This window comes from Phlebotomus argentipes, unplaced genomic scaffold (assembly GCF_947086385.1).
Source record: "Phlebotomus argentipes unplaced genomic scaffold, Phlebotomus argentipes genome assembly contig_6, whole genome shotgun sequence".
Taxonomy (NCBI): Eukaryota; Metazoa; Arthropoda; class Insecta; order Diptera; family Psychodidae; genus Phlebotomus; species Phlebotomus argentipes.
The window spans coordinates 3,817,995-3,842,561 of NW_026776145.1; the positions used below are offsets into that span (position 1 = coordinate 3,817,995).

Here is a 24,567-nt window from a genome sequence, read left to right on the forward strand (position 1 = left end):
TGCAGAGACACGAGCTCTCGACCTCGCCAGCGACGCTGGGCCCCACGGCCTCCAGAGCACGTAGCAGGTGAGGCTGCGGTTCCGCATCTGAGGAACAATTGATTTCCTCCCACGGAAGATTCTTGCCACTGTCACATGAGATGATGTATGAATTTGCGTGACGTGCTCCATTTCCGCACTGGCAACGGGATAGCATCGCCATAGCGCACCGTCACATCTCTGCGTCCCATCACGCGCGCAGCCACTCTAACTGTTCCCGGTGTGATCTTTCCGCCGGATGATTGCCAGGGCGCGCGAAAAAACCGCCAAGGGTTCCGCTCCGTGACCCCTGAGAATCCCAGGGATTCTGCGAATTCCCTCACGTGGCCGCCGTCCTCACCTTTTCCCTTCAATCGCTCCGGGGAATTTTAATTAACCCAACAGCATCTCATGACCCGACAGATTAGCCCTGGAGGTGAGCAAGAGGATCGCCAGCCATGAAATTTCCCCAAAGATCAGCTCGTTGAAGGGGATTTCACGGATCATCACTGCGGTAACCCGGAAATTCTGGACACAGCACTGTTTATATGGTGGAAAAAAAATTAAATCTGGAGTCAGTGATCAATAAATAAGAATGAACCATTAATTCGTTCGTAAATTTGTCACGGATTAGTGGACAAAGGAGGCTTCTAATAATGAATCTAAGCATTGAATGCCTTCGAGATCTTTACTCTTTTATCAATTTAAGCCGTAAAATGTCTTATTGGCCTACCACATTCCACATAAATAATTATGATTTATTGCATATTCAGAATTATGTGGAAGTCGCATGGGAATGGATTTATTCTTTAGCAGGGAAATGCTACTTCAATGCGACTAGAAATGCTCACTGAAGTTGATTACTAAAGTTAATTGCAATGCAAATGTTTGTTATGAAAGTCACAACACAAGTTGGCGGAAATTTTATTATATTTTTTCCCAACTGATGATGAAAAAAAATATTGATAAACTAATCCGTCGTAGAGTTTCTTCGCACAACATGACATCAAAAAAGCACTTTAACGACTTAATTTTGCTCTAGAAATTTCCTCTAAATGCGATTTAATCTCCAAGATGCGATCCGCTCAGTCGGAAAGCTATTGTAATTAAAAACTGTCGATGAGCTTGTGTTGTGTTTTCAGAAGTTTATCTGGCAACGGCAGTTGAAAGCTCTAAAAGCATAAAATAGCAGTCATAGTGCTCTCGATTGCAATCAATGAATGGATGTTGTGCGATAAGGCCGAGGTGCGGAAAGAGGTCAGAGAACACTTGGAGCTGCTCTTAATGAAACTGTGCGGCAGAAAGAGCGGTCCAGAATCCGTGCCAGAAGAGACAATCGCCAGTCCCGGACATGAAAGTCTCGCGAGCGATTGCATAAATCATTTCTCTTGTCAGAATACCTTGTTCTCTCATTGCTGGCGAAAAGTGCATCGCAATTCTTCGCGACATTGAACTGCTGGATGGCAAAATTGGCGAGCGAAAGAGTGAGAGATTTCAATTACACCGGAACGATTTTACACAGTCGAGCAGAGCTCCTCCGCCAATCTTCAGCCGCTCTTCAGTTCGCCATCAGCCACCGATGGAGTGACACGCTCGCGGTTCCCAGGCTCACTCTCTGCTGGTTTCTTCGCCACAGAGCATCGACTGCGCAACAGCTGGGGCCTCTTTTTTGCGTAAAAGCACTCCCTTGATGGTCTCTCAGGCATCGCGGGCAACCTGTCCAATTGAAAGTTTCGCGTGTGCTGCATTGTTGGTTCGCGGTTGAGAAAATCCACCGAAAACATTGTGAAACACCCCGAAAAAGTGAGGCAAAGACAGACCAGAAGCTAGAGAGACTTTCAATCGCGAAATTCAGGACTGCGAACAAAAGACGAAGTGACCAAGAAAAGTACACATCGCCAGGCAGAAAATCACCCAGATTGCAAATGTAAATTTGCGAGATTGGAAATAAATCTCACGTGAGACTCTGTGAATGCAATTAATAATTGATATTGCCTCCTTGGGCATTGTTCCCAGCGGAAAGAAACACTTCTTTGTGCGCGAGATTTTGCAGTGAGATGGAAAAACGTCTGAGAAAATCAGTGATTTAGTGGAATTCTTCAGAAGATCGTTCAGCTCTTTGAGGAAATTCCTCAGAAGTCATCGATATTTGCCATCAGGACTTGGCATAAATATTACAAAATAGAAAGAAATGGGAAGAAGGTGAGTAATTGCGCGCACTTTAGCAAAATTATGCACTATTCCCCTGATCCACTTATTTTTTTCTCTTGCTCAATGTGCATAAAATCTTCCTCAATTTCACACTTTGAAGAAGAATCGCACTATCGCCCAGTGAAACGTATTTTCAATTATTGTTTGTATCTCTCTTAATTGTTTATGCAAATTTAATTGTTTCACTGCATCTCCTCCACACACCAACCATGTCCGAGAAAATAACAAAGAAATGCGCAGAAAACAGTCTATCATTAATTTCTTCTTTCGCCCTCGAGAAATGAAAAATTCCAGTGAGTGATTTCCGGGAAGACATGGAAAATGTCTGAGAAGAGAAGAAGGACTCTTAGGTCGATACACTTTTATTGTGCAAAAGCTTTGCTGAGCTTTTTAGCATTTGTGAATTTCAATTCTTTAAATCCCTAACACAATTTTAGGCCTCACGAAATTTCTCACAAGAAATCCATTCTCGTTTGTCTCTCAGTGGAATCTCGAGAGACAATCAAAAGACATGTTAAAAAAAATTTTGCAACATTTCGGAAGTACTGGAAGGTCGGAGTTCAGGAGCAGAAGAGGTTTCTCACACGTACGACATGACGAGCTACTTGTGGCTTGTTTGTGAAATTGACCGCTTTCGGAAGCGATAGAAGCCATAAACGAATGGGGATCGCGTGGCGGAAGAAGAGCGAAATGCTGGTGTGCTCGCGAAGATTGCGCGCGTTACGTAAGAGAATCGGCACAAGAAGCAATTGCCATTGACATTGGGAGTCATCGATCGGTGATCTAGCATGAGGAGACTCTCTCCGGCGGTGCTGTCTCGTGTGGCGCAGCACCTGAGAGAAATGCAAGGAGAGCAGCATAGAGCACCGCGAGTTGTGCAGATCAAATGGTCACGATTTTGCATAACATGGTAACAAATTACGTTATAGGATGCTCGCGAAGAAGCGAGAAGGCGCGAGGGAAATGGGAAAGAATCGAGGTTAGAAATCCAGTGAAACGACCTCAAATCACAAATTCTCTGATATATTCTCTCTGTCTCTCTCGCTTCCACATGTTAGAATCGCAAATAAGTAAACAGTCAGCCGATAGCGAGATTGAGAGAAAATGCCAAAGGCTATAGAACACTCAAAAGTGGGAATTGCGAGTTCAGCCAATGTGCTGTGTTTTGTTCCTTTTGGGCGCAAATGGGAATTCTTCCCGCCAAATCACTCCATTCACTCGAACTGATTTCTGCGCAATGCTTCCCGAAACTTTCCTCCAACTCCCACACTTTTGATAGATCAATCGAGGTGGATGGATGTTTAGCCTTTTTCCGCGAGCACGTTTTGCCAGTTCAATCACGAGAATTATTGTGTGTGATTCGAGGGATCACGAGAGGTGGAAATATCGGGCTAAAGAATGGAATCACGCCTGATAACGGGATTGAGAATGATTCCAACTTATTATTTTCTTCATCTTCCAAGCCCATCAGTAAGGAAGAGAGTCGAACAAAAGCGAACAGACGTTGTGTATAGTAGAAGACCCCATTGAATTTCATGATCAGGAAATTCACAATTGCTCCAGCGCGATTCCATCCATGAATCCCGTCCGCTGGGGCGCCTCTTGAGCTCCATCTCCTCCCACTGATGAACCCGTGATCCAGACTCCCTCATTAGCCATCGAACACCTCTCCCGTGCGCGCGCTCTGGAATTAATGAGGATGGGAATATAATGAGCAAAGATTAATCCAATAACACGCCAGAACACACACTGTCCGCAATTAATCATCGGCGAGTGAGCGAGATTAGAGGCAGAGTAGCGCAGAATGTGGAGCATATGAGTGAAATTCTTAATGACCCGAACTAATTATCACGTTTCGCGTTGATTTTTCAACCATCTGGTGGCATAGCAGCACATTTCTACCATTCCAGTCAATCAATTTGCCTTCCTCCACGCCTTTCTGGCCTTTTCTGTACCACTCGTGGGATCCACTTCTGTTTGTCCAGAGAGCTTTTTGTTTTGGCATTCTCAAGCGGAAATTCATCAAGAATGCCTTATCGTGGGGACTCAACACTCGCAGATTTACAGGGATGAGGTTTTATCTCTCGTGATCATCTTGAATCTATTTGTCTAATTACCCTGGCATGCAACATGTGCGAAATGCAAGCCTAAATCTTCATTTGAATTAGCGTTAAGAGAGCAAATTAGAGAATTTCCCGAGCATTTCAAACACTCTTCATTACCGAACAATTCCATTCGAAGTAATCTGGGTTTATTGTGTGAATAGAGATTACTTTCCATTATAATTTCTCTGTATCATTTGGCCACGCGCTTGTGTGTTGATAGTGGGCGTTCTCAGACCCGAAATCATTCTGTTTACATTTGGACTTTTTTGCATACTCACATTAATTATCTCTGCACATGTCGCAAATGGAAAAAATGTCCATCACTTTCATTTACGCTGCGAAAGTAGGCGTCCTTGGTTTTGAAGATCAGCAGCGACAATTTGTAAACTTGCGGATTATGTCACAGTAAAATTGAGCGTCAAAGCGTATTTGAAAAATTGTTCTCATATAATGATTTGAGATAAGAAATGAGAATATTGGACGTGGAGACTTTTACGCATTCAATATCATTTTTATTTTAACGTTAGATTTGTTTCAAGATAGTGTAGTTATGACTGTTCGAGAAGCAGTAACCATGATGACCTTTTCCGCATAATAAAAGTTATTTTGCATAAAGAACATCATCTAACTAAGCTCAGCAATTGTCAACAAATGCATCAGTCTCAAACTAATTCTCACTCTAATCGTTACAATTCCTGGTTATCGAAAGAAAAAAAAAAATCATACAATGTCAGTGATCAAAGTAGTATTTTTGACTCTTTCTTTAACACTTTTGGCGTTTGGTTTTATCTTACATTCTCCGCCCAGTATAAATCCCGGTAAGATTATGTGTTTAGTGTTTTAAATATGCATTCTAACTTTCTAATTTCAATGTCCCTTCAATTTCACCAGAATATCCTGAGCGTTGCTGGATTGAGAATTTAAATAGAACAATCAGAGGTGGTGAAACTTGGACGAATCGTGAAAATTGTGTGAAATACATTTGTTCTGCTGATGATTTCTCATACATAGCCATTGGATGTGGCGTGGCTAGTGTGGATCCTCCCTGTTACCTAAAGGAAGGAGATAAAACAAAGGATTATCCTCAGTGTTGTCCCCAGAACACTTGCGAATAATCTACCAATATTTACATTAGTTTTTATTTCAATGTTTGCACTTCTACGCATACGGGTGTTTGCAATGAATAAATTGGAATTTTTCTGTCTTCCCAGAAGCTAAATCAAGTTGATTTCTATTTTCATATGACGGGTTTATTTGATCTTTTTATACATTTGGAAAATCCCACCTACGCGACAAGATCGCGGTTCAACTATTCGTTTGTCGAATCGTTTAGATCACTCTGTAATTGGTTGTCATCGGGATAGGTTCATTGGTTGTCAGCGCTCAAAATCAGGATAATTTGACAAAAATGTCAGTGATTAAGTTTGGATTTTTGGTCCTTTGCCTGGTAATTGTAGGCTCGGCTCAGATCGTTCGTCATCCACCAAGCACGCATCCTGGTAAGCTTGCAATTTGTATTTCCAGTCAAGATTCAGTTATCAAGACTTTCTTACATCTTCCGTGAAGATTTCCCTGGACATTGCTGGTTTGCCGATCTCAAACAAGCTGTGAAAGGTGGTGAAGAGTGGACCGATCGTGAAAATTGCTTGAGATACTCTTGTTATGCACATGATTTTTCCTATGAAATTGACGGATGTGGAAAACTTCAAGTTCCTCCTGAATGTAAACTCACCGCTATTGATAAGACCAAGAATTACCCGGATTGCTGTCCCAAAATCTCCTGCAACTGACTCATCAACCTCTTTTGCTGCATATTTAACACAACATCGTGAATGAATAAAGTGTGACGTTGAGTACATTTAGAAGCAATTTATCGTGTTTTATGTCTGTTCATCAGAGTTGAGTCTACATAGATTTCACGGGGGGTTTTCTTTTTATTCTTCATACACTGCTTTACATTCAAAGTTACTTATGTGGGTTTTCGTCTACTTGGTGATCATCGACAAAAGTCTCACCCACACGACGAAAGTGGTCGTCCTTCGATTTTGGAGATCACGATCATTTCGAGTTGAAAATTACATCATTCATAGACCGTCTGTCGCCGCGGTCAGACTGATCGAGATTTTGGTTGTGGCGCACTTGTGATAAGATGTTAGTTGGCAAAGTCGGAGTTTTGGTGTTCGCTTTAGTCGCAGTTATAACAGGACAAATTGCGCATCATCCGCCGAGCACAAATCCTGGTCAGTTAATTTCATAGTTGTCCTTTCTCTTGCTCATGCTTATCTTCTGAACAGATTTTCCAGGACACTGTTGGCTTGAGGATTTCAAGAAGGCTCTCAAGGGTGATGAATCATGGACAGATAGGGACAATTGCGTGCTCTACTCTTGCTCCGCTGACGACTTTTCATACCAAATATCAGGATGCGGTGCGCTACAGCCTTCCGATCCTGAGTGCGTGATCTCAGCCGGAGACAACACGAAAGACTTCCCAGATTGTTGTGCCCGAGTGTCATGCAAATGAATTTCAGCGACCGCTGATCTGTTCTGATCAACTCTGTGTTGAGCAATCGTGATGTTTTGACTTCTTCTTTCGACTGCTGAGGACTTGCCCAATAACTGAGAACTTCTCCCTCAAAATATGTGACCGAGACACACATTTGGAGTATGAAGAGGAGAAAATGATACTGACAAATGGTTAACGGTTCTGAGGCACATCGCGAGACGTGCCAAAGAGTGGCACTCAAAAATGCCTCAGTTGAGACGTCTTCATTTACCAATGCGCGCACTAAACTCTCTACTAATAACAGTTATACAAATTAGAAGATTTTTCCACCAACTGTCACAGAAAAAGTGGGCTTCGTCAATTTTTGCCTCTGCCGCTAATCTTCGCTGGTCGTGAGGAAAATCCCACAGGCCTCGTGGGCAACGCAGCCCATCATCATCCATCTAATTAATCTTTAATGACCAATTGTTTAGGTATGACTTTTTGTCTTTCGTGGGGAACCTTACGGGTTCTTTCGAGGCTTCTTGTGCAATTCATGAGCATTCAGAGCGTGATTAATCTCTGTGTGTGCAGCCAAGATGATGGCCACAAATCAATAAAATTATCATCACGCACTGGTCTGTCCCGAAGAAGCTGCTGAAATCACTTCCGTCCATTTCGCAAAAGAAGCATCCCGGGAGCATGCGAGGCGATGGCGATTAGCAAAGCTCTCCAGGGAGTAACAGTACCTCTGGAGGGAATTCGAACGCTGACCATTGATTGAATTATTGGTATTGTGCGCCAATAATGAATAAACTGTTGGCTCTTTTCTCCTCCCTTTCTCAAGTCTATAGAATAAATTCAATGGCGCTTTTCGTGTCTCAAACATTGTGAAGCTCTTGGGGAAGGAGATGAGAAAGATTCCGTAATGTTACGCTTCATGTGTGAAATTATGATCTAACTGTCGTAGATTATTGAATTCTGAGCATCTTCCTGACCATGGCACGCAAATCAAATTACAGAAAAATTTCTCCGTGCATATTCATAGCAATTTGGCAACTTCAAGTTCAACAATCGCGAACAATGCGCGAGAGCAAGTTTATTTCAACAAAACGCGATCATGCCTAATTAGAGATGATCGCATCTTTGAGGAAGTTGAATTTGCGCCGCACTACAATCTCTTCGCGGTGAATGTATCAATTGATTTGTATGCGAATACGTCGTAAGAGAGACGGAGGAGAATTTCAATTGAGAATTAACCGTTTAGTCCCCTGAATTGTGTGCTTCTCTCGGCCGAAAATTGAAGGTGGTTCCGTGACCCAATTCTCGCCGCTATCAACGATGGAACACTTCTTTCTGCTGACTCTTCACGAAATTACAGTCTCAGAAGTGCTAACTGTTCCTCTGTCGACGAAACACCTCTCTTCCTGGTGCGTAAGACAGATCTCTTGAGAAGAGTTCCTCCGCGACAATGAGTCCGCACAATTCCAGCCACACACATCGGGCAATAATTCAACGGTGCTAATTAATTGGGATGAATAACGCAACTCAACGCCTAAATTTAAAAAGCGTAACGTGCAATAAATACCTCTTGTGCTGCACTTACCATTTGCCATAAGAAGTGCTGTTGGAAAGAGTGTGTTTGACTTAACTGAAAAAGGGAGGTATTGGGCGCCCACGAGCCGAGGGCGCCATCATCCCACGCTCAAGAGGTTCAAAATCAAGTTCAAAGACCAATCTCATAAGGCACTATTTGTCTTCGGAGCACCAACAATTGCGGAGAAAGGTGAAATGCTCCATTTTTTCCCTGCTCTTGCACTGTCAGACACGAGGAAAGGAGAAAAAAACAATTTATGATGCAATTTAACAAAGAAACAATAAAACTTTCGAGATCTTTTCAGTCGCCGAAATTAATGTGATTTGGAAGAATTCACTTCCCACCGAAAGGTTGTTAGTCCCCAATCAAAATGTTGTCTTGGGCGCCTCTTTGGAAAGGCCATTCTTTCATTCGAGCACAAATGAGTGACTGGAAATCGCGCATTATTGAATGAAAAGAGGAATTAGAGAAAGATAAACAATAACATTTTTATAGTACCACATTCCTTTCATTTCTCACAAGAAAGGAATCTCTAAAATTTGCCAGAGATATTAAATTAAATGATGTTTTACACATTTTTTCACGGTGTTTCTATCTGTCATAAACTTCATCAGCTTGGCAAATGAGGAATTTTAATCAACTCATTTTCACTTTCATTATTAAAACTCTCAAATGACGATCTCTTTGATTATTCCAAATTATATAAAAATCAAATGGAATCTGAGCTTTGAATTCACTGATTATAGGAATATTGGTAATGCGAAATGCTCCGCCCAGAAACTTTCGTGTGAAAATTCGTATTTGAATTGTTGATTGGATGTTAGGTCATCAGTTTTGGTGTCTCAAAAACCCTATTCTTGAATTTGGCTGCAAGATTCTGCTCCGCGGATGAATTCGCCACTAAATGTTTATGGATCTCATTATTAAGTCTTACTGCTATTCCGTATTCTTCTTCTCATGCCATATCTTTTCCGCTTTTTATGAATAATTTTTATGTCATCATATTCCGCAACTTTTTGGCCATAAAGTGTGAAAATTGACATAGAAAAGCAAATAATGCGAATAGGAACTCCAGAGTAAAACAGTTTTTTTCTGTTTTCTTCTCTTGGCATGAAATATTTCAGGAACCGGAAACGTTAAAATTTTAAATTTTTTGCTATTACAATCTTAAATGAATTTGTAGAGTGAAAAATTAAATCCATATTTCCAATGCATTAAAATCTTTGACCCACTGCATAAAAGTAATGAATTAAGTTAACGAGCAAGGGCTGCTTCGCTCCCATTCCAGCCCTGACTTATTAACTGATCCCAATTAGAGTGAAAAGTGGATTTTCATTGTGAAGTCGGTGAAAGACTATTGTATTACTTGTCACTTTCAGTCTCCACCCAAATGTGATCTCTCTCCTCACTCATCCGTGGCGATAGAGTGTCGATAAATCGACAAGGTCAGGTGGGAAAGACGTGACTTATCGCGGGAGCATCGGCATCTGGCGTATTGCATAAAAGCATAGAAAAGAGAGTCAGCGCAAAGATAATTTGAAGAGTGTGAAGAATGTCACTGGCAGAGATCACGAGAGCTTCAAATTGGAGTGAATGTGATTCGATGTTACGTGGGAAAATTATTATCATTGAAATAAATAAATCCTAGTGAAAGATGGAAAGAGAGGGAGAAAAAAATGTGCATGGAAATGAAGACACTTTCACTGATATTGCTGCTTTTCCGTCTTTCGTGCGTCTAGTAAATCTTAATAAAATTTTAATAAATATTTATTGAAGTGCAACTTCCTCTTTGTCGGACTCAACTGAGGCTTTTTTCCGAAATATTTAACTTGGCAATTAAGCGGTCTCGTCTTCTCACTTTCTTACAGTAAACTCATGGACTGGCCACAATTGCTCTTCGTGGGCTTCTTCATCGGCGCCACGGGGGCCTCTGTGCGCCCTCCGCCCAATCACGTAGCCTCCATCAGCGCCAACTGCACCAGGGAGTTCATGAGTCTGCGGCTGGACCTCGATCGGCCCTTTAAGGGCGTCGTGTTCGCCAAGGAGTTCGCCGAGGAGTGCCATTCCCGCGGGAATCTCACGTCCGCCATCAACCTTCGTTTGCCCACGTCGGGCTGCGGCGTGCGATCGGAGCCCCAGGAGGACGGCTCCATGGAGCTCTCCGTCCGCATCGTGGTGCAGATGGACGGGAAGTTGCGCCAGAGCGCCGACGTCGTCAAGATCGCCAAATGCTCGCTTCCCACTGACATGATGAACATGAATGTCATTGGCACACACGAAAAGCCCGTGAGGTAAGACCAGGGAACATTTGCAGAGGATTCTCAGCATTTAGCAGGGAAACAAGCTCGAGAGATTGTTCAGTCAAATGAGGAGTCATCGCGCTTTCTCATCTTTGTATAAAAATTGCGCCATTCGTTGCATAATTCTTTTTTGAAGTGAAAATAACGAAAATAAGAGTTTCGCGATTTTATTATTTGAGGAACGTGTGAATTAGTCGATAATGATTTTTACTTGAAATTCAATATGTGGCAGAAGTGAGAGATTTGCCATTTGTATTAGTCCCTCAGATGCTTTCAGCGGAAATGGGAAAGTCAGCAAATGAGTGAATCATGCGAGGTGTTTGATAGAAAGCCTCACAAACTCTTAAATTGCTTTCATCTCATCCTTTAAATATTTGCAAAATCATTTTCTCCTTGAAGACTGTCCCTGGAAATCTGTGCTGAAGAATTAATCTTAGAGATCTGAAGAAATATCCTTGGCTATATCTTCCGGAAATCGTTGAGACCTCATTGGAATACATAACAGTAAAGCCTTTCTCCTTCTGCAGAAACGGAAGAATGAAGACAGACGTGACGGGCTCGTCAAGAGTGCGAGTGTGGCTGGAATTGGGCGGAAGTGGCGGCACGGGATCGGTGGAAGTGGGCCAGGCTACCACTCTGGGCGTCCGGGCAATCCTGCCAGGAAGCGTGGGAGTGCGCGTGGTGGACTGCATAGCGCTGGATGGTCTCGGAGAAGCGTCCCAGAAGCTCCTCGACGACAGAGGCTGCCCCATCGACGAACAGGTGAGCTCCCCAGATGGGGAATTTCACTTTTTTACGAGGCACGACGAGAGAGAAAGAGCAAAAATTTGCATTACAAACTTTCTGATCTTGAAAACATTTTTCTCTTTGTACCATCTCCCTCAGTCTCGCCCTTCTGCCAGAGGAGAGATTAATAATTCAACGAGACGTGGGAGATTTTTTTCCTCGCCGCAATTGTTTCGCCACAAATATTTTCATCTCCATTGCCAAAGAGGAGAAAAATACTCTTCAATTATCCATTGTTAAGACAAAGAGATACAATTGTGACGATTGGGAGTGCTTTTTCTTGGCGTGCGTAGAGGAAGAGCCTCTGGACTCTCGATTTTAACGTCTCTTGTCTTGACAGGTGATGCCGGCGCTTCTGGTGCGATTCCGACCCATCGAGGAGGGCTGGTCGAAGCCGCACAAGGACGATTTGGTGGAGAAGCTCTTCCAGACCACATTTCCCGCCTTCAAGTTTCCGGACAGGGAACACTTGCACGTGTCCTGCGGCGTTCAGCTGTGTCGCGGCAGATGTCCAAAAGTCGACTGCCGGCGTCCAGACGAGCGCTTCGTGCTGCCCGCCGACAGGCACCTGGCCAGAATCGAGGTGTACAACTCCCTGGCCGTGTCGGCGCCTCAAATTGAGCTGGACTCGAGAGCAAGGGGCGAGCGCAGAGGTAATATGACTCTGGAGCAGTACCAGAGGCTGAAGAAGATGCGCTCCGACGGCACCCTCTGCCTCTCGCAGTCCTTCCTCGCGCTGTCCTTCTGCATCTTGGGTGTGATCTTCCTGGTCGCCATCATCGTGGCACTCTGCTGTCTGCTCAGATCACGAATGCGCACCAATCACGGCAGTTCCTATCGCAACTCAGGAGCCAGCATCTTCTCTTCGAGGTAAGTGATAGGGACATGCGCCCAGCGTGAGCATTATCATCAATTTAATTGCTAATCATCTCTTGTGTTTCTTCCCCAGCTCTGGCTCCCAGTCACGCTTCGGCAGCAAACTCCTCATCCCATACACGGGCTCTCTCCCATACGGAAGAGTCTACTGATCGCCTTTCTTTCGCTCTGGACAGCATTCCCTCCACAAAGACTGATCTCTCTAGTGTGTAAAGTGCATGCATGTCAATTTTCATGCATATCATTAGAATTGTTTATCTTCTCTCCTGTGAATTTATCTCTTCTACCGGTGTTGGCGGGAAATCAAGCTATGGGTGAGAGGTGGAAAGTGTGCCCAACGGCACCTTCCTAACTGGGGTCTATTTTAAAGTACACAATATGTAAGATTGATGTAATTAGTTGAAATGTTGTGATAAGAATAAACAAATTTTCCGAGAATTTTTGTTTTTTTTTTAAGGAATCAATTATTTTCCCCCTAAAATCCTTATTGCAAACTCCGTAATCTCAATTCTAGTCTATGGTCAAATCACATTTTAAATTCCCCTTGTTTGTCACTTAAGAAATTAAACAATTTTTCTTTACACCCTGTTCGCAATGCCGCCAAAAACGTTTCGCCTCTCATCCGCATTGAAAGTTTGGCGCTGCTGCAGCTAAAGCGCAAACTGTTTCGCATGCTCTCCACTGGAAGCGCCACTAGCAGTTAAGGTGGGATTCAGGTCAGCTGACTTCTCTGGCAAAATTGGTTTCTTGTGTGTGAATTTTTCCATAGAAAAATGTCAGGAAAGGATCGTCTTGCAATCTTCCCCTCTCGAGGGTAAGTCTTCCCTTCCACCAGGCTCAGCGATTGACGGAGAAATGCACAGCCACGAGGAGAGATTTGGCGTGAATTGCTGGGTGTCGTCTGGATGTGAGAAGACAGGGTCATGTGAGTCTTGTTGGATCTTTTCAGGGCGCAGATGTTGATGAAGGGCCGTCTCGCCGGCGCCCAGAAGGGTCATGGGCTGCTGAAGAAGAAGGCAGACGCCCTGCAGATGCGCTTCCGTCAGATCCTGGGCAAGATCATCGAAACCAAGACACTCATGGGCGAAGTGATGAAGGAGGCGGCCTTCTCGCTGGCCGAGGCCAAGTTCGCCACGGGCGACTTCAACCAGGTGGTTCTGCAGAATGTGACCAAGGCACAGATCAAGATCCGCACGAAGAAGGACAACGTGGCTGGTGTGACTCTACCTGTGTTCGAGTCGTACCAGGACGGCGCGGACACTTACGAGCTGGCTGGATTGTCTCGTGGTGGTCATCAGATCAGCAAGCTCAAGAAGAACTACCAGAGCGCCGTGAAGCTGCTGGTGGAGTTGGCCTCCCTCCAGACGGCCTTCGTGACCCTCGACGAGGTGATTAAGATCACCAACAGGCGCGTGAACGCCATCGAGCACGTGATCATTCCGCGCATTGAGCGCACCCTCGCCTACATCATCTCCGAGCTGGATGAGTTGGAGCGCGAGGAGTTCTACAGGCTGAAGAAGATCCAGGACAAGAAGAGGATCGCCAAGGCCAAGGCAGAGGCCGCCAAGGCTGAGCTTCTCGCTAAGGGCATCGATGTTCGCGATGTGTCCAACTTGCTGGACGAGGGAGATGATGATATACTCTTCTAAGCGCGCCCGGCAGCATCTCCCGGCTATTCCATTCGACTTGTGTGTAAATTTTTACTTTGTCTCCTGTGTAAATATCGCTTTGGCGGCGCCTGCGAGCAGTATTCCAAGGGGAGGTGTTCTTTCTTTCGGTCTGTAGTAGAATCCAATGTTCGCTGTCTCAAGAGAGTTGCAATGAGTTGATTAATTGGAAAACAATAATAAATGTTAGAGTATTTATTGGTTTACTTTTATTTGTCATGAGATAAAATCCTCTGTAAATAGTCAAATGAGGCAACGTGTAAAATGGACAAAATATTCAATTTTTTAAATTCTCATTTCAGATCCAACAATATAGAAAAATTGGTCAGCTAAAAGGTTTTATCTTTGTCATAAAAGTTGTGCTCCAAAGACACAATCGTATATGAAAAAACATCTTTACGTAATAACATGTGCAGAATGACAATGAGGAGAGATTAGCCAGAAAATAAATTGTTCGCCAGGGAATTCATTCTGCACTCCAGCACGACATCTAAAATGTGAATATAGCATCTTTTCTCTCTTATACATTCTATATAACTCTGATCAATTTTCACTTTGATTCTTGAACTAAAACCACGAAAAATAGACCATGTCATCTAGTAGATCACATTGAATTTCTGGGATGGTACTGAAGCGAGTGGATGAAGGCAGGGAGAGACTCTTAGTCGAGCACTTTGTACATGATCTTGAGCTTGTCATGTGGCGGCTCCACCATGAAATCCGCCACTTTGCCATTCTCCAACGAGTAGAGATACTCTGACTTTGTGCTGAAGCCCAGGGAGCTGAAGGTCTTTTGGGAGAAGAGCCCCGTGGCGTCAGTCTTCATCAGCTTAAAGCCATTCTCTCGTGCCACTTCCTGGCTTTTCTCCATCAGCTTCTTGGCCAGGCCTTGGCCCCTGAACCTGCAACGATGAGCGTGCAAATTATGATCTACATAAATTCAAACAGTAACAGCTGCAAACTCACCTGCAATCGACCGAAAGAATGCGAATTTCAAAGATTTTCTCCACTCCAAAGCTATCGAAGAAGTCCGTCTTGAGATTCTCCTCGTACAGGAGCCTGAAGATTTTCTTGAAGCGCTCATCCTGAGTGTCCTTGAGCGCGTCTAATGCCTTCCTCACCTCACCGCGTCTCAGAATGCCGTTGAGCGCCACGCCAGCAATCTAAGAGGCGAGACGTGAAAGAGATAATCTGGGCCTCCCCTTCCGCCCACTCACCACATTCTCATCCGTGACTGCCATCACGCTCAGGCCGTCGCGGAGAGTTTTCTCGCTGTGACGCTCCAGCTCCAGATGTCCTTCACCAGGACGACACAACTTCACGGCGCGATTCAGGGGCTCGTCAGCGAAGAAGGTGTTCCGCAGGTGAATGATGATCTCCCCTAATCGATCAGAGTTCGCAGGAATCTGCCGCAACTCTATCTTCATCGGCCCGTTATCGAAGATACTCATGTGGAAAAGCTTTTCCGTGATACGCTTCAGTAACTGCGAATAAGAGCGTGGAAGACATCATTTTCCATACAGTCTTGTCAATAAAATGGATAAAATGCAATATTCAAGCCTCCTGAAAAAGCCACTCAAATTCAATTGTGAGATGCAATAAAATCCTCTTTCTTTTCCAACTCATCCTCCACTTTTCAGCTGGAGTTTCTCCAATCCCAACCCTCTCGCGAAGAGGCAAGCAGAAGAGGGAATCGCATATTCGAGAAATGGAGTGGAGAAAGAAAAATCATGTCGACCTTCTAATGAGTTTAATATGATTTTCAACATTATAGACTCTAGAAACATTTCTGTACATATCTAATATGAGTATAGAACTCTTGGATGCTATTTAGTTTAGATTGAAGCTGAATAAAAAGAGTCAAAACATTATCATTTCGAATTCGACCCAAGAAAGCCCAATAAGCACAAGTTAATCTTGTCGGATGCTTACCTACTTTTTTCACATTTTCTCTGAATCTATGAGTAAGATATAATAGCTACTCTTGCATTTTCACCCCTGAGAAAATTGATCTTGACCTTCGCACCGGAAGAAAGGCGATGGCAAGACGGATTGCGAATTTCTCGAGAATCGTCAAATTGAGTGTTCTTGGCGCGCTTTCCACCCCATCGCACCGTTTTGCCCACATTTGGGCCACTACCGGAATGGTTGGGTGGCCGCAGAAGCGAGTGTGTGCTCAAGTACGAGGAAAATGCGAGCACTGGAAAGGGGCGACAAGAGGAGAAATAAATTAATCGCTGCCGCTTTTCCACCCTTTTTCGCTAGGATCCAAAATTCATGATGCCTATTCTTCACACAATTGGTCGAACGAGCGCTCCCATTTTCATGGCGAGATGAAATTTTCCTCGAGAGATCCTTTCGTGCGATTTTCGCCTGGATTCCCCACTGAGAGGGTGTGTTGGGTGTGCAATTAAGCGGTTTTTTATTGCTGGCGCAAAGTACAAAGCCCTGGAATTTAAATTTATGTGTCTCTTGCACACTCAAGAAATGCAATCACGAGATTTTTCCACGTGAAACTTTCATTCTATTTGCATACATTTCCAATTCAGACACATCATAAAATCAATAAACACTTACATTTTTGGGGCTGTATTTGATTGTGTATTAATTGGAGGAGGGAATTTCTGAGCACAGGCACTGATCCTTTGTGGTCTTCTTCTCACTCTGAGCACGCGAAATCCTCTCTGCTCAGTGACGACGTGGTCGCTGAGAGGAGAATCGGGGATAATCCGGGAATTCGGCGAGTACTTTCGGGAGTTGAAAGGTCCCCCAGAAACAGGAAGGTAGTAATGACCAGGAACAGACGAGCGTGCGACTGGCCGGAGAGCTTACAACCAACTGAGGACTCACGATAGAGTAGTAAAATCGCCTGTAGCTATGCAAATGGGCTGTCTGAGAATGTGCTGCCGAACGCGCATGTCCTTAAAGGACTCTTTCTCACTTTTTCCACCCCCCACCAGAAGCTCTACACTCCACTTTTTTTCCAGAGAACGCTGTGGAAGTTGATGCCTTAAAGTCTCAAAAGACCATTTTCGCCGTCTGTCGATATTCCCGGGGTGTTTCCTGTGGGAAATGGGCAGAGAACGCAGAAGAGGCCTTTTGGGCTCTCGCACCACATCACACGACTTGCAGGCACTTCCACGAGGAATTCAATTACCTCGGAAGCTTCTGTGCGACAGAGTGACTTTATTGGCGAAAAATGCCTCCACTGGTGAGAGTTTTCAAGAGAATGTGACCCAATTACTTTCCTGTCTCGTCCACAAGTCACTTCATACAGTCGTCCTTTTGTCCTCTCTCGCCTCGCAATTCCGCCAAAGGCACTCGTGGATCTGAAACACCCGCACAGGATGGAACTCAAAGCATCACAGCGTTTTTCTAAATCCACTTTATTACTCTCTTTCTCTCTCTCATTGCAATATTCCTTTTGCAAATCCTATACTCTCTAATCTAACTAATTAGTGTTGTTTTACAGTTTTGACATTAAATAAGATCGTTTTTAAGTTAAGACATTTCACACTCCTCATTTCCGCCTTCTGTGCGCTTCTGTCCACTTGATATAATCAACCCACCACCGAGATACAAAAGTACGCACAAATTATCACATTTTGACGATTTATTTTGTTAAAACTGAGGAAGTGAGAGTCAAGTCCCAAAAATCACTCGTGCCTCACACACAATAACGCCCTCTAGTGCTTCCGATCGATGATGATTTCATCCCCCGAGCGGATATTGTAGCTGTAGAGCTGCTTGTGAGGATACTTCATCTCTTCGGGGCCCTGCAAGTCCCGCAACTCCTGATCCACGTAGTACAGACGCATCTTGGCCGCCGGAATGCCAGCCAAGCGCTCCAGGCGCGTCTTGAGGTCGAACACAGTCCTGCAAAACCAAACAAATTTGTAAAATCGACACGATTTTGATGAGATATCATTAAGCACAACCTATAGACATCGACGCTCCTTATTTCGCTCGTATCGCCGTACGTGAACGTGACTTTCACTCTCTTCTCCGGTCTTAAGTCAATGTTAACAAGAGGATCCAACTTTCCGTGAACTGAGATCAATTCCGCATATCTCTCGGGACGATCGCTCTCCGGCTTGTCCATGTAGTAGCGAATGAAGGCTCTCTCGGCATCCTCACGCTCCTCAGCGCCAACCACTCCGCCTCCGTTGAGCGTCTGGACCTGCGGCAGGCGAGCGATCAGTAGCTGCCTTCGTTCATGCTCTGTCGAATCGCACTTGTCCCAGAGTGGCCAATTCTGGAAGGAAAGGAAAGGGAAAGCATTAGAATGTTGATCAAGATTTTTCCATTGAATTTCATCTACCTGAACTCGCAGATTCTTGAGCTTCGGGAACAACGCCAATCGGTCAATATCGTTCCATGTTTGGATATCCGAATTGCTCAAATTGAGAAATGTAAGACTCCTGCAACGGAAGAATAGAAATTTCACTTGAAATCAATTTAAATTCATAGATACGAAAAATCGCACTTTGTGCAAATTTAATGCAATGATTCAAATTCCAGCTACTGACTTACAATGTTGACTTTTAATGTTTTGTAGTACAGAAATACTTCACATTTAATGAATAATATTCAACCGATAAGCCAGAAAACAGTACATATTCACAGAAATAAATTAAATAGAAAAAAAAATTATGAAATATTTTGGTTTTAGGCGCACACTATACGCTTTAATGAAGATTGAACTTTCTTATTAAGGTATAATTAATCTTTAAAATACATGTATTAAAAAAAACAACAACATTTCCATTCTTATTTCTAATCATCAATGTTTTGTTCGGTTTTTCCATTCGCCATAAATCTTTCACTCACTGTTAAATCATTACATTTGCGAGAAGAGCAACTTGTGTAAATACATTGTACTTCTTCAACCTCGAAAAGTGACTGAGGAACATTAATCCAAACGCTTAAAAGTGCATAAAAAATACTCTTCTTTCCATGTACTAATACGCTCCTTTGCCCCTCTGTGACTTTATTACACCGCGAAGAAAACAGAGCAAAAAGAAGCATAAATTTTTGCGTAATTCGTCAATGAAATTATTGTGTTATTTCCCAACGGAAAATTTTCACTTTCAGTCCAAGTCTCTCGTGTGTGTGAAATTCGCAATTTGTATGGAGCAAAAGTGCTTCTGACCAACTTTTCTTCCAACATCTCTTGACGAAGAGACAAAGAAGGCACACAAAAAGACGATGGCGAAGATGAGTCAGAAATGCATCAAGAAGTCAATTAATAATGCATTGAGAACAAAGACAAGAACAAAATCCAATGCAAATTAATCAATGAAGCGAGAAAGAATTACAAACTTGCTCAACTCTTGTTCTTGAAAGCGTGGCTCGCGTGGGCAAAATTGCATGAGACCTCATTTGAATTCCATTTCAGAACCGGGGCAAAATATAATAATCACACAGAGATGATGAATTTGATTTTGATGTGGGAAAAACTGTGAAGGTTCTCACTCCGAAAAGCCCATCAAAGAAAATCTATAATTAGTTCGATGCATCGAACATCGGGAAATTGAACTTCCTCTGTGCCAAAGTGTTGAAATTAATCATTGAAGGCCTATTGATTTAAGACGATTTTCCACATCATTTCTGATATTTGCCCATTAATTCAAAATCGTGTTAAAAACATCAATCCAAATCCTTCCTCATACAACAAAACATTTTCTTTTATGGTAATTCATGAAAACCTTTTGTTATAGTGACAAAGCATATTTCCTAACATGGAAAATTCATTGACTCCATCAGCGTTAATTATGCATTTCCTATGGAACACTTTGTAAAAGACGTCTTTTTTAGGAAGTCACGAGCTCTATCGTTATGAAAAGTCATCAGCGTCATCCAGTATCGATACTTGATGAGGCTTTTTTTTGTAAATTTAAACCGGCTTCATTGAGTCATACCTTTTTTCTCGAAATTACACCACTAATATCGTTAAAGATTTAGACATAGAGAAAAAAGAATGTTCGACCAATAAAGTGAGATGGAATATCCAAGATAAGAGGGCAGTTCATTAATCTTTCTCTCTGGGAGCTCTCAAGGCTACTTGGGAAAGAGTATTGCGTGTTCACGAGGGGCTGGCAATAAATCTCAGGTCTGTCCATTTGGCGGAAACTTACTGGAAATGCGCGTGAGGCGAATCACAGTTGTTGTCATCACTCGCGGCACTGGTGGCAGTGTTGCTGCTCTCCAAGGACTTGATGGGACAGTCGGCGAGCACGAGAGACTCCAAATTGGGAAACACTCGGCCAAGGCGGCAAATCTCCAGCCACTCCGTGACTGGATTTCCCGTGAAGTGGAGCTTCCGGACGCCCTCGTGGGCGCTTGTCTTCCTGTACATGGAACACACGGAGTCAGTCCGCGATGCGCCCGCCAATGGCGGATCTGTTTTACTCTTCGCACCACACGTGCACACTTGGTTGGCCATCTCGTCCTCCTCCGTGGCCTCATCCTCGTCATCATTGAGCTGAACGCCCTCCAGAGGCCCACTGAAGTCGTCCTCGATCGTGTCAATGAGCACCTGCTTGTAGTCGTTGAGACTCAAGTGCAGCTCCTCCAGCATGGGCAGCAGGCTCAGCAGGGACTCCACATTCTCCCAGTCAAGGCGGGTGTTGTTGAGCACGAGACTCCTCAGTCGAGTCATGGAGAATTCACTGGGCGGCGCCACAGGACCCGCCAGACGATTAAGGCTCAGATTCACAAACTCCACTCGCGGCATATTGGTCAGGATACCAAACACTTCACTCCACTTTTCCAGCTTGTTCTGAGCCAAATCCAGCTCTTTCACGCTGCTGCACTTTTTACGCAAGTCCTCAGACTCACCAGCCTTGTCGATGTTGCAGTCATTGAGGACTAGAAGTTCTGGCACGCTGAAAAGAAACCAAGAGAGAATGTTAATTATGACATACCATACAAAATTACTCTAATATTCATTTCATATTAGTTACAAAAGTTCCAAAAGGCACTGAAATCGATATGGATTACAGGAAAAACCAATTTGTTTCCAAGCTGTTGTTACCAAACCACAGGCAACAGCAATAATAATGCGCTACCCAGATAATGCTATCAGAAGAAGTAATTAGATTCTCCATTATCATCAACCTACCTCATTCTTGGCGGCAGTTTTGGCACAAAAATCGACACAAGGGACTCATCTTGATGGCTCTGGATCTCCAAATTTGCCAGACCATACTTCTGCTCCAAGGCTTCCACGAGGGACGGCATATTTCTCCAAGATGAATAGAAAATTACTCCACGTCGCTTCCTAGTTTCTCCTCTTTCTCAGTTCAACTTTGGGTCACAGAGTAGCTCTGAAATTAGGAGGGAAAAGAAGGCATGTTCAAACTACACTGTGAGACTTTGCTAAAACTGACGCCAGTGGGAAACAATGAAATTAATATTAATATTTATATGTTTCCCCTTCACTTTTTTATTAAATCTTGCGATCTCTGTCTGACCACGACTTCAACTTGGTACAAAATTGTGTAATTACACTTCAATTGAGCTTTTTTTTTTGATGACAAAGGCTTATTTTACAAGCTCTTTTATTGTCAATTATTGGCTATTTTTCCCTCAACAGCTGTGTTTTTTCTCTGTATCATATATATAAAACAGTCGATCCGCTTCGATAAACAAGAGTGCGCCGACGATCAGAATGACTCATATGTGTGTTGTTGAAGAGTCCAAAATCATATCAATGAGTGATTGATTTTGGCGCGACAGATTTTCAAACAAACTGCAAGTGTCTCGCAGTGCCATATTTGCCACCATCGCGGATTTGCCGATTTGCCTCAGTCTCTTTTTGGATTTTTACTGAGCATTTTCGCCTTTTATTGAAATTTCTGTGTTGCAAAATTACAATATTGCCAACTGTATATAGAAACAACAATGTAAATTGTGCGTTTTCCATGGCTCTTTGCCAATAAAACCACTCACCACACTAGAGAGAGAACATGAAATTTTGCTTCTTCCAAGGCATGAGCTTAGAAAGACTGTGGCGGAGATAAAATTGGCGCTTTAGAAGGTGGATTTATGTAACATATGGGTTTTTCCCTTTCTTCACTCTAAAAATCGTGTGTCTGTTATTCAATATGTCGCAGAAAATGATTGAATTTAAGGCCTCAATCATCGACCAATTTCTCTCCACTGAAAGCGCGCCCTTTTCCACCATCCAAGCGTGACATTTTCACTTTGGGGAAAAAGGCACAGTGCGTGTGGACTTATTGATTTTGGACACTCATTGACAAATAGGGATTCGATGCAGATTTCACTTTTCATTGTTAAACGGACTGTTCAATTAATTATTATTTAATGTGTAGCAAATTGTGGGTCAATAGAGCGAGCATATTGCCTGATGGTGGAGAATATCAAATTAGCCGCAAATTATGCAATTTGCGTGAGTGTGAAGCGCGCGCCAACATTGTCCTTCACATTCGATGAGAGCGCGCACTTTTTCTCCACACACTTTGCAGGCATTCTTTTTCGCATTTCAAATGTGAAATAGTAAATAAATTATTTGACTTTTTACGACGTTTCTCCATTTGTGTTCTATCGCGATGCTTATCTCACGTTATGGCGCGCCTGATGCGACTGCCAGAGTGTCACCCACCAGCTGATCAGTTTCTTTGTTGGGGGAAGCGCAAGCTGGATGTGTCTGTTTTTCATCACTCTGTCCAGAAATGAGGCGCAATTTTAGAGTTACGTCTTTTTGTATCCCCTCGAAACGCCCAGAGAAAAACAACACCCACGAAAGTCTCGCAGGAAGAACACAAAATCGATTCTAAAGTCGCTCTCTTGCCTCAGCGCCAAAGACAAGACAGAACGTTTGCACGACTTGAGGTGAAAGACCCCTAAATCTAAGACACATTCTCACGATTTCCACCCCTTTTCACCCCAACTCTGGCCCGTGAAGGTATTGTTGCACGCCTCCAGACCACCTATTACCTGATTTCTCTCTCACACAAGAACCATCCAGTGTCAGATAGGCAGCAAGATTGTCTTTTATGTGTGTTTCTCACTGGCGCGACTCCTAAGCACAATCCACACATTGAAGTTTTCTCCTCAATCGCACAAATTTCACATTAGGAATCACTCAGCAATTCCATTCAAAACTGCATCCAATTCTACGGCAGCTGATGCACCAGAGAACAATCACTGCTCATTGTTTTCCCTACTTCACAAATCCATCAAATAATCCCAGAATAGGTGCAACAATTGAAGGGTTTTGCACTCGCGATGGATCATACACTGCGAAGAAAGCGTACAAATTAGAAACTCCCCCCTAACAAATCACCCTGTTTCCGTTCGGTTGTCTGCTCGGGAAATTCCCACGCAAAAAGAGGGCACAAAGTGGTTGGCAGGAAGTGAGGAGAAAAAGAAACAAATGGAAACTGAACTCGCTTGCAGTGCAAGTTTCACCTCTGAGAGTCACCGAGAGACTAAAGTTGGAGGTGAAAAGTGCCAATTACGTGTCTCCCCACTCCAATCCTTGCTGCGCGATGCCTCGAAAGGGGAGCGTGCGCGTGTGTGTGAGGCGAAATGGTGCCCATGGAATTTTCAATAAAACAGCACCAAAGTTGCAACCAAGATGATTGATAGTTGCGCGGGATTCTCAGAATGACCATCAGCGTAGAAAAGCACATCCAACTTGGAACCTTGGAGGAAATCTGCTGGGTTATCATGATTGTCATGCATGTTGATGAACGCTGGAAAATCACTATAATTTAGCATACAAATGACTTTATTCAAAATGCCTCAATTTGTCTGTTAATCTTGGCTGAAATACTCTGAAAACTCTGAACTCTTTTGTGCACAATTACAATATCTGTGAATGCTACAAGCAGACATGGAAATTCACATTATTCAACTATAGCCACTAAAAGGTACAATCCAGTGAGTTAAGCCTTCTTCGCGACATTAAATATTTTCTAGGTAACATCGGACATAAAGAAGTGGACAATGAAGTCTTCTGCGAGGATTCTTTTTGCCTCAATTTCCGCATTTGCGCCTCAGTTTTATCCATGATTGCTTCTTCAATAAAATTCCATGGTAAGAGAATCATATTTGACACACTCACGCCGCACTTGAAGGGTTTAGAGTGTGTGTAACAAAGAGATTTTCGCGTGTATGGAAAATATGACGACGCCCGTGCGCCAGAGTGAGACGCTAACGTGAGTGCGAGTGAGAGGGAAATAAAACAAACACACACTATTTATTTTGACGAGCAGATTTTGTGGTGTTTTTTAGCGCTCTTCGTGCGAGGTGACGATGAAAACCTCGTAATTGCTATTCACAGCCTACTAAACAGCTGAATTCCATGTGGTTGTTTTTCTTTCTAAACTACACGATTTTCAGAATCATATGTTTCCCCCACTCGCGCCATTTCTCACTCACACACATTCGTGACAAGTTTCGCAAGCTGGAATAGTGTGACGAGAGGCGTCTTTTTATCAAAATCGCTGCTTTCAGTCAGCAAATTATGAAAATGTCTTCAAGATTTCCGTGATCT

At 43.4% G+C, this 24,567-nt stretch overlaps 5 protein-coding genes across 5 annotated transcripts; 3 read left to right on the plus strand and 2 right to left on the minus strand.

Annotated features, from left to right (window-relative positions):
* The first annotated feature begins 2,173 nt into the window (after positions 1-2,173).
* LOC132256680 (uncharacterized) lies at positions 2,174-12,813 on the plus strand. Its single transcript, XM_059753177.1, is given in 5 exon segments — positions 2,174-2,220; positions 10,282-10,791; positions 11,250-11,475; positions 11,840-12,369; positions 12,449-12,813. Coding segments are annotated over 5 exon segments (1,356 nt in total). The 5' UTR covers positions 2,174-2,209; the 3' UTR covers positions 12,528-12,813.
* LOC132256394 (uncharacterized) lies at positions 6,283-7,149 on the plus strand. Its single transcript, XM_059752794.1, has 2 exons — positions 6,283-6,574; positions 6,629-7,149. Exons 1-2 carry the CDS (start codon positions 6,484-6,486, stop codon positions 6,853-6,855), a joined length of 318 nt encoding a protein of 105 aa, XP_059608777.1. The 5' UTR covers positions 6,283-6,483; the 3' UTR covers positions 6,856-7,149.
* Positions 12,814-13,044: 231 nt separating the features above from the next.
* On the plus strand, positions 13,045-14,240 carry LOC132256689 (V-type proton ATPase subunit D 1). The gene is made up of 2 exons (XM_059753188.1): positions 13,045-13,189; positions 13,325-14,240. Exons 1-2 carry the CDS (start codon positions 13,149-13,151, stop codon positions 14,022-14,024), a joined length of 741 nt encoding a protein of 246 aa, XP_059609171.1. The 5' UTR covers positions 13,045-13,148; the 3' UTR covers positions 14,025-14,240.
* Positions 14,241-14,354: 114 nt separating this feature from the next.
* On the minus strand, positions 14,355-16,876 carry LOC132256700 (arylalkylamine N-acetyltransferase 1). The gene is made up of 4 exons (XM_059753202.1): positions 16,620-16,876; positions 15,260-15,526; positions 15,009-15,205; positions 14,355-14,944 (listed from the first exon to the last, which is right to left on the minus strand). The coding sequence occupies exons 2-4, from the start codon at positions 15,491-15,493 to the stop codon at positions 14,704-14,706; spliced, it is 672 nt and encodes a 223-aa protein (XP_059609185.1). The 5' UTR covers positions 15,494-15,526; positions 16,620-16,876; the 3' UTR covers positions 14,355-14,703.
* Positions 16,877-17,452: 576 nt separating this feature from the next.
* LOC132256559 (tubulin-specific chaperone cofactor E-like protein) lies at positions 17,453-23,493 on the minus strand. Its single transcript, XM_059753056.1, has 6 exons — positions 23,004-23,493; positions 21,166-21,370; positions 20,180-20,929; positions 18,364-18,463; positions 17,981-18,297; positions 17,453-17,918 (listed from the first exon to the last, which is right to left on the minus strand). The coding sequence occupies exons 2-6, from the start codon at positions 21,282-21,284 to the stop codon at positions 17,729-17,731; spliced, it is 1,476 nt and encodes a 491-aa protein (XP_059609039.1). The 5' UTR covers positions 21,285-21,370; positions 23,004-23,493; the 3' UTR covers positions 17,453-17,728.
* Between the last annotated feature and the right edge of the window lie 1,074 nt (positions 23,494-24,567).